Source organism: Crocodylus porosus, unplaced genomic scaffold (genome assembly GCF_001723895.1).
Source record: "Crocodylus porosus isolate Cpor-Errol unplaced genomic scaffold, CroPor_comp1, whole genome shotgun sequence".
In the NCBI taxonomy this organism is placed as follows: Eukaryota; Metazoa; Chordata; order Crocodylia; family Crocodylidae; genus Crocodylus; species Crocodylus porosus.
The window spans coordinates 16,775,301-16,784,954 of NW_017728926.1; the positions used below are offsets into that span (position 1 = coordinate 16,775,301).

The window sequence follows — 9,654 nt, forward strand, 5'->3', positions numbered from 1 at the left end:
AGTCACCAGCCTTAGCAGTGGTGGGTGCCCCAAGGGAGATGGGCCCGTGCTGGTTTCAGTACAGTTGTGGCCAGTATTTCTGCCAGCCGGGCTAGAAGGCATGGTGCTTAAGCATGCATCTGGTCTCTGCGGTGCCTTTTAGTATCCAGGAAAGTGCACGGGGTAGTTGCAAAGAAGATTTCCCCCAGAATGAAACCCAGCAGCATTCCTCCACCCGTCACTATCCGCCAAAGGAGCACATGCTCCCAACAGCAGGGCTAGTGCAAGCTGATCCTGTGGCTAAAGGGATGCCAGCCAGCTCGAGGCAGTCGGATGCCGGGTGAGTGAGCGGAGGTTGGTCTCAAGCTGGAGAGGCATGTTGGGTTGCCGCCCAGCCAGCCCTGCACCAGCCTAACCACAAAGAAGGATTGAGATGCTATCTCCTCCCAGACACTGGAATTCCCTGGCAATGGACTCGTGCAGTAGGGCAAGGCTGTTCCCATGGGAAATGGCTCACAACGGCCCTGAGCTGGCCCAGCTGCAACACAAAGGGGTTGAAGCAAAGCTCTGGGGAGGGAGAGAAAGCAAAGACCTGGGAAGAATGGCTGGTGCCTCATGGCAATGAAATACAAGGGGGTGAGGAAGGATGGGGGCATGAGATGCACTTGCCTTGAAGTAGAGGCCGTTGCGCTCTTCCGATACAATCACCAGTGTGGAAGGGTACAGGATCAGTAGCCTGTCGTGCTGCTCCTGGCAGGACAGAGAGGGGAGAATTAAGCTCGGCTTGCCATGGCTTAGGCTGCCCCCTGAGCACAACTCATACACCTCAGCACAAAGGGCTGGCAGGCTCAGAAACCTCCTCTGCACACATCCCAACCCTCCAACCTGTGCGTAGCTACATGGCCAGTGTTGAATTGTGCCTGCACTTCAGGTCAGACAAAGATCTGCTGGGAATGGCATGATCCTGCCTTGACCAGGGACCCAGACCACATCCCTCAACCCTATTTCTTCTGCACTCTTCATTGTCTCCTGCCAGTTGTGTCAGCCCACAGAGGCACAGCAGGTCCCCAGACACACACCCAGGACTTCCTGGCGGGCCGTATTAGACCAGGAGCATCAGGAATGAAGACCGGCTGTTATACATAGGGAGATGCATGAATGTGAGAAGCCTGCTGGTACAGGGAGACGGGGTGGTAAAACTGGCTGCCCTGAGATGATAGGGGTAGAGAGAGAGATCTTTCCCATTTACTTGATCCACTCACTGTGCTGGTAACAACATGCCATGTTACTGTGAAGCTACCAGATCCCTGGAGACCAGGGACCTACCTGGAAAGGCAGATGCTGCAACCTCACTTTGGAGACACAGAGAACGTCACCCAGGGATTCGCGTTGGGTCCCCCTCCATTCCTGCACGGGCATGTTCTGCACGGACCACCGCAGCTCCTCCTTCCCCAGGGGGCCGTATTTCCAGTTGTTCTGCAGAGGTGGGGAGCAATGGGCAAGCACATCAGAACCAGCGCCAGGCAGGGGGATGAGCCCTCGGGAAGGGGCAGAACCATCTAGGTCTAACAGGGCAGTGCTCGGAGGCTCGGAGCGACCACTCACAAGCCACACTAAGTCATGGTCAGGGTCCTGAACAGCTTCACCATTTGCCCTATTCACACTGCCAGGCTATGGCAGCCAGTGGAGAGTTTCACTAGGAGGCAGGCTCTGTTTCCCAGTGAATAGTCCAAGCTTGGCCAGAAGCAAAAGAGAGCAAAGCCTGGTGTGAGAGCAAGCTTCCCAGCCCAGACTGAACCCCAGCTCTTGACCCCCAGCTCACAGTGGCCATTCCTTGTTCTCAGACAAATGTACAGTCACCCCCATTTCACAGATGGGGAACCTGAGGCCAGGAGAAAGGAAGCAGTTTGCCTGAGGTCTCCCAGGAAATCAATGCATGCACTAGCCCTCCTAGCCACCCTCTTCTTCCCACAGGCTCTGCAGACTCAGGAAGTTTGCAGAAGCATGCAGATGTTGGGAAGTTTATCCAGGACTTCTTCATCATCTCTGTTCACTCATGTGCTCTGCCTCTGAATGCAGTTATGCCAGTGTTACTCTTTCTAAAGATCGTATATACTGATTCTGATACACACACACACATATTACAATATAATATGTGTGTGTGTGTATACTTATATACTGAAGAACTCAAGAGTCATCTACAGAAGGCCAGTTCCAAGAGTAAAAAAGCATTTTGTCCTTAACATCCATCAGTTCTGCACAGATTTATGGCTTGCTCTGGGAAATCTCTCATATATTCATGCTAGGCAAGATGAAGTGCAAACTGGAACTGCAGGTGAAGGGATCCCAGGTGACAACACAGTCAAATGCAAGTACTTAGCAGTGTCTGTCCACAGCTACCTAGAGATGGGAAGGAGACAGGAGACCAGAGAAGGTCTGCTTATAGCAATAAGTTTCTTATAGAAATTGATTGAGAACAAGGAAGAAAGTGCCCCTTTCTGGCATGCTATCGAAAGAACTGTTACTCCTTTTTTGAGACCAGATCCTATTTCACTGCATTTCTATTCCATCCTCTGCAGGTCTGAAAAAATTTTAATATAACAGGTGCACTGCTTTTTGTGACTTAAGTCTTCAAGTCCAACAAAGATGTGTCACAGAAGTGGACACATTAACCATTTTTCAGAGACTCAGGGATGATGGAACAGGAATGTACATAGACATCTTCTAAGTAGAAGAGGATCTGGCTTTAACTTTTTTATGAAGACCCCTGTATATCTGTGCTATAAATGTCAATATGTAAAGAATAAGAGCTAACACTAATCAACCAAAAGGCCATTTGCAAGGCTAAAGCTCTCTTTGTGGGATTGAGGGCATGTCTACACATTTAATCAATGTGCCTTAATAATGCACATTAAATCTAGTACCTTCAGTGTGAGATACTAGAAAAAAATGTGGATTAGCCTATTTTAATGCACATTAGCTAAAGAGCATGTTTTTATTGTAATGCTTTAATGTGCACTAAAATAAGATAACGCACATGTGTAGACGCATCCTGAGTGGCATTAACTATACCTCCCAGCCTGTCTATTGTGAACTGGTGCTTACAGGGGGGGACTGAGAAGCAGGACTCTGGGTTTTCTTCCCAGCCCCTCCACTGCTTCGTTGTATGAGCTTAGTTAAAGTCTGCCTTATACAACTTCATACAGTTGTATGAGCTTAGTTGAAGTCCCTTCAACTCTTTGGGCATCTGTGCACAAGCGCCAAGGCTGGAAGTCCAGCATGTCGGAGTAGACGCCATTAATCAAGTCTGCTAGACCATGGCAATTGCCAGGCTCCAACAACCTCCTGCTTCATGTACCAGCATCCCCATGCTTCAAAATGGCAGTGGGAGCACTTGAACTAAAGGTCCTCGAACAAGTTTTAGTTCAAGCACCCCCACCGCCATTTTTAAGTGCAGGGATGCTGATACAGGAGACATAGAGGTGCTTTAATTAGAGCAACTCTTGGAGGCACTCTAATTAAAGCACCACCCCGGAGCAAGTGTAGAATTGCCCTTTGTTCCTTCTCCCTGTCGGCTGTGTGTTATAAAAAGGGGGTCATAACACAGAGGCAGAATTAGCACAGGGACATAAAAGGCCCTACTAGAAGCAGAGCTGATGGTGTGAACACCCACGTGTAGCCCCAGAGCCGCCTCGCACAACAGGGACAGGCCCTGCCTAGTACAATCATGGCCCGCAGCAAGCCCCGACCGAGAGCACAGCCCACGGGGCTCTTGGCAGGGCCACGGCTGGCGGCTATTTCCCCGTCTGACCCAGGTAGCAGGAGCTGCCCTGCTCCTTCAGCAGAGCTGGCTGCACGTGGTTCAGGCGGGCTCAGCTGGGCAAAGGCAGACTGGAAACTGTGAGCGCCTGGCCTCTCAGATCCCTCCTGCCAGACACTGCCAGCCCTTGATTCATGCTGGGAGCAGACAAAGGGCGTGCCAGGAGGAGGGGCAGGTAGTACATGGGAAGTTTATGGGCCTTTGCAGAGCCCGCTGATGGGAGGGATGGCTTCCTAGCACCTGCCAGTCTGCAGTAGGCATTTTATCTCCCGTGGGCATCTGAAGTCTGGCTGTGAGTGCAGCTGTGCCCCTTGAAAGTGGAAAGGAACCAGACTGCAGTAGTGCTGCTCACCCCCGTCTCCTATGATTCCCCATGGCTGGCTGTGCTTTCATGTTGGTTAAAGCAAGGGACTCCTGGGATCCGTGCCTGGCTCTGCCACTGACTTACTATGTGACCTCAGCAAAGTTGCCTCAGCCTCCCAGTGCCTCAGTTTACCCCTGTGCAAAACACGGAGGATAATCACCTGTCTCATAAGGGAGCTGCATGGGTGAATTCAGTGCCTGCAAGGGACCATGATGTCCTCAGGGGCTGCGAGGTCTTACAGGGGGCCAGCATAGCTCCTGAATGCCCAGAAGGGGCTGCCCCAAGCAAAGTCTTTGCATCACACCATTTGCTATTTGTGCTTCATGTCAGCCAAGGGACCTGTTCACTATCAGCTGTGTTGGGGAAGGGGAGTGGGACATGCTCTTGTTCCCAGACTCATGTCTTGGCTAAAGCTGCTTTAACCCACACAGCTAACAGTATAGGGGGAATAAACCACTGGGCTATGGTGACAGGGGATTCTAAGGCAAGGAGGAAGATGGGCTGCAAATGTGCCTGGAAGTGGGGCCAAGGCAGAGCTGGGTTTAAGGGGCAGCCATGCTCAAGGCAGTAGGTTCATGCAAGCCATCCAGCATGCAAGTGGGAGCAGAGGGGGCCCGGGCCTCAGCCTCTATCCACAGTCTCAGGATGGACACCAGCTCTGGGCTGAGCTAAGTAAGGGGGACAAGTGTCTACTGGTCACAGGTATAGAGTCAGAAGCCTCTCGATCCCTTCCCCAGCTCTCTGCTCTTTAATCACTGCAGGAGGAAAATCACCGTTACCTGGAACATTGTTTAAAACCTCCCCGCATGCAACCTCCCAAGCTCATCCTGTTTGTAGCCAGATCAACCTGGCCCAAGCCACTGACCTGGGACTGAAAGGGCAGCTGGAGGCTTCCTCCATTGAGGTGGATCTGTTTTTCCAGGTGATAAAGCCAGTGCTTCATCTCCGACTCACTGGAGCAGTACACCACAATGGGGTTCAGAAGAGGCCCTGCAGGTGCAAGACAGAGGATGAGCTGAACACATAGGGGAATGCATGACCTCCAGCACCAAAGGGTTAATCCAGGAGCTACCTGAGTTAGGCAATAGTGTTCAGCCAATAAGCGACATTGTTTGGATGATGTACTACTTCTCTCTTGTATGCCATTGGCCAAATGTTATCATCTTACTAGGAGAAAAAGTTGTACTGATAGTGATTTATAGGTGGGAATTCTCCAGGCCTGTGTGTAGCAACATCAGCATGCCACCAGGCTAAAATGTAGCTATGCAAAAAGATTTTTTTTTGCAAAAATCCAGTTGGTCTAATGACAGATATCGCCTCTACCATGAGCTCTGATTCATTATGCCCAAACTCACCCTGTTGGACACTTAACATGGCCAGAAATATATCACTTTTTCAGTCCCCGAAGTTGTTACAAACTCCCCTACAATCCAAAGATCACAGCCTTGTCCTAGTAAGACTGATTAGAAACCACAGGGAAAGGCTATTTTTACAGTCCAAATTATAAGAAAGACAATCAATCGGGAAGTGTCCGGCGGTTAACATTCACATTTACCTGCTAGAACAGGGACGCGGGGGAAGGCAGCTGGCTAAGCTGGCTGCTTGGGGCTGCTGTGTTTGGCTGGAGAGTCACATGACAAAGGGGGGGGCGGGGCTTGCAGGTATATAAACCCAGGTCCTGACCCATAGTGGCAGTCAGAGCCCACAGGCTGCAGGGAAAGGAGCTCCTGCCAGCAAAGATCGCAAACCCAAAGTTGCACTGATAGTGATTTCTAGATGGGGATTCTCCAGGCCTGTGTGTAGTAATGTTCAGGCTGGTGGAGCGTGGGAGCTGCAGGTCACGGCAGGTGCTCCCAGGATGCAGAGAGCTAGAGAGTGGGAAGGTGGCTTGGCAGCGGTGTGATGATGACCCAGAGGGGGGACTTAGAGTTAAAAGCAGGTGCTTACATTTTTGCTACCTTTGTTATAGACCACAAAGTGACTGAAGAGGGTCACACAGGGGTGCCTGAGAGGCACTCCAGATTTTCAGCCCCATCAGGCTCCAGCTAAGAGGGCCAAAACAGAATGGGAAGGGCCAAGGGCCCAAGCAGAGCAAGATGGACCAAGGGCCAGACCAGCCTGACTCAGAAGTGGGCCTAGGCTAGCAGTCAACAGCTAAAGTAACCAGTGGGCTAAAGCTAAGAGAGCTGAAGCCCGTACAAGTTGGTGCATGGATGGGGGTCAGCTGGGTACAGGAGGCATGCACTGGCCAAAGCAGGCTGGGGCTCAGCCAGGGACCCTGGGGCAGCCTCTCTTCTACAACACAAAATAATTTCATCAAGGCATAACAGACAAGAGGAAAAAGGAGGGCACCCCAGGGAGCTGAGTGGGGCAGGAGCCACATGGCCCCCAAGGGGCATCACAGCCATCCCTGGGGCACCGTCCTGTCAAAGCCACCTACAAAAACATTGCACGTTTTCAAATATGACATTGCTGCTGTAGGAAAGGCCATTGCAAATTTCTCCATCAAGGCAACCATTTACTGCTCACTGTTACATTTTTTTAGCCCCCTGTCATAAATGTTGGCTTCTCAAATTCCCATTAAGGCAAACACAACTTTGCACCCACCAAATGAAGGTGTTCTTTGCCTTCTAAACGTTTGACAAATTCACCACTGTTATTTGCAGTTTTTAACCAGTTTCATCAGTGTCTCCCCTCTTGACTGCTGCTGGAAGCGCACGGACCTTCTCGTGGTTCTGCAAAGCTACTTTCTGAATCCTTCACCGGATAAAATTTGTGCCAGGCCGTTTATTACTACTTGATGGAAGACATGGCCACACCCACTGTTGATTCTAATATTTCCAGCTCCGTTTGTTTGCTAGCGTGAACATCAAATTCTCTCACGCCCCTAACCAGTCAGCTCCATGTTATCCGTGTGACGTCAATAACCAGTTTCCAGACAGTGGCCTAGCCTATGCTATGATTAATAATTTACTAGATGCATCATTAAAAGTGTATTAGATGCACTTTAAATAAAGATCCCTGATTGTGGCTTTTGTGATCTTTAGGATTGCTGAGATAAGTGAGTGTGCAATATGCTGTCATAATAAAGAAATATTACCCCAATGATACTTTGCCCTCTGGCAGGGTCTTTCATCTAAGGATCTCAGTGTGTTTTATGGGTATCATTTACAAGCAGGATACTGTTGTTACGTCCATTGTAGAGGTGGTGAAACTGAGGCACATGGCACTCATACTATATGCTCCTTAGATCACTGCAAGGCAGTGACTGCTTCTTGTTGTATGTTTACATAGTGCCTACTGCAGTACAGCCACAATAGCTGTCTGACCGACACACCCAACAGTAGCATTAATAAGGTCACGTAGTGAGACAGGGAAGGGGACAGAACTTAGCATGGGAGATGACATTTAACCGAGGAAACCTAGGTTGGGTTTCCTGCCATCGGCTCTCTGCAATGACCTGAGTTAAGTCACTTTCCTGCTCTGTGCCTCAGTTTACCCATCTTTAAAACGGGGTTAATAGCACTTGCGTGCATTTCTACCTAAGCACCGAGGCTTGGGCAAGACAGCTTACCATTACAAGTGACAAGTTACAAGTGACAAGCTATGACCCCATCACATGGCTTACATGTCATGTGAGGTATTTCTCAGGCACACTAGAAGGGATAAGCCCTTCCCAGACAGCTGTGCACATGTTCCAGCCTCTCTCCAAGAGCCAGATGAGTTTAACAAGTCATATAAACGTGGCTTGCTGGTGGAAGAACCGCCGTGCTCCAGATCAGGCAGAGAAGAGTCCCTTTCCAAGCTGTCTCTCTGCTGGCCTGTCTTCAAGCCAGGTCAGCCCTGAAGTATAACTGGGCATGGCCAGGACTCTACCTCTGAGCTTTGGGGCTTGTGTCTGCACATTTGGATTAAGGCTCAGTAAGAACCACAAGCACCAAAGCTTTTCTGACATGGACTCTTACTCTGGAACACACAAGTCTTACTCTGAATCATCTTAATCCACTTTCAAAGGGGCCCAGACTAATCTAGAGAAAGGCCTGACCCAGCCCTGAATGTCTCTCGTTTCTGGTGCTTTATAACCCCTCTTCCCTAACTATGACCAAAACCCAGAAATGCCTGAGTCTCATTTCCAATCCACAGTTCTCACGTGCATTAGAAATCAGGCAGAACCAGTCCACCCTTCCCTGCACCCGGCTGCTAAGACGGGTGTGAGCACAGATCCCAGCCCTGCACGGATCTGGTCGGGGGTATTATGGGATCAGGCCTGGAATGTGGTCACAACCCAGCCCTCTCTCGGCGCCGCCTGTCGTTCGTCAGGCTGTGTCTTACAAGGACTTCCGTTTCACTGCATAGCTGTGAATCAACTCGTTTTCGAGCTCAGGGCATGGGAGCACATAGATACCCAGAGCAATAGGCCAGCAAGCTTTGGCAGCTCCCTATCTCCTTACAGTCGACTGACCTCTGTCTAGCTCACACTTTAACTACCGCTCTCAGTGGCTCAGGATTGCTGTAATCCAGCCATGACTAAGCCCGATGCTGCACAGACAGGTTGTTACCCCAGGAAGGGTTTAGTGTTGTGAGATGATTCAGAACAAAAATAAAGGTAGTGAGGCCAGGGGATGGGAGGAGGAGCAGCAAGGGAGCATTGATTTACTGATGTCCGGGTCAGCTCCTGCCATTCTGATGTTACCAGCTGAGGATAAAGAACATTTGTCCTTATTAGACACAAGAGCTATTTCTGCTAGAGGAGCAGTCAGGTGTCCCTTTGTGCCATGTGCTGTGCAGACACAGCAGAGGCAGGGAAGGAAGGGAATGCTCTTATCCCCATTTCACAGATGGGGAAGACTGAGGCAACGGGCCTAAACTAAAAGAACTCTGTCACAGAGCTGGGAAAAGAGTGCACATCTGAGCAGGGACCACTAGACCCCACTTCCTCCATGAGGTACCAGAGGACAGAATCACATCTCCGATGCAGCTGGAGTGCACCGAGAGGCACCCACCTGTAATCCGGAAAGCATGTTCCTCCTGCTCTGCGCTCTTTGCATTTCCAATTTCAAGCACACTCAGCTCTTTCAGTGGCAGCAGCCCCTGCGGAAGCAAAACACCCATTAGAGCAGGTTCAGTCCCTTTCTATCACCAACATCCCCTCTCCAAAGGGAATCTGAAACAAACCTCCTAACAGGGAGCACCAGGCTGTTTGTCTCAGATGGTCTGTTTGCAAAACAAGTGTGCCTCCCTGCTGGGCCCCCCTTGGGCCCCGGGGGAGGCACACCTGGGCCACGGGTTAGCGAGGATTAGTTAGGGAGCTTCTGGAGGGGCTGGACGTATTCAAGTCAGCCGGCCCGGATGATCTCCACCCTAGAGTCCTAAAGGAACTGGCCGAGGTCATTGCAGGACCCCTGGCACGGCTTTACGAGCACTCGTGGTGCTCTGGTGAGGTACCGGAGGACTGGAAGAGTGCCAACGTGGTCCCCATCTTCAAAAAAGG

The 9,654-nt window shown here is 50.6% G+C and overlaps 1 protein-coding gene across 1 annotated transcript in view; it reads right to left on the minus strand.

Annotated features, from left to right (window-relative positions):
* Window positions 1–9,654, minus strand: part of PLEKHN1 (pleckstrin homology domain containing N1) — a 41,340-nt gene that overhangs the window by 13,559 nt on the left and 18,127 nt on the right. Inside the window, exons 5-8 of the mRNA XM_019541618.1 lie at window positions 9,167–9,254; window positions 5,029–5,153; window positions 1,306–1,455; window positions 649–729 (exon numbers count right to left, since the gene is read on the minus strand). Of these exons, the coding sequence (XP_019397163.1) occupies window positions 649–729; window positions 1,306–1,455; window positions 5,029–5,153; window positions 9,167–9,254 (444 nt within the window). The remainder of the gene's footprint in view (window positions 1–648; window positions 730–1,305; window positions 1,456–5,028; window positions 5,154–9,166; window positions 9,255–9,654) is intronic.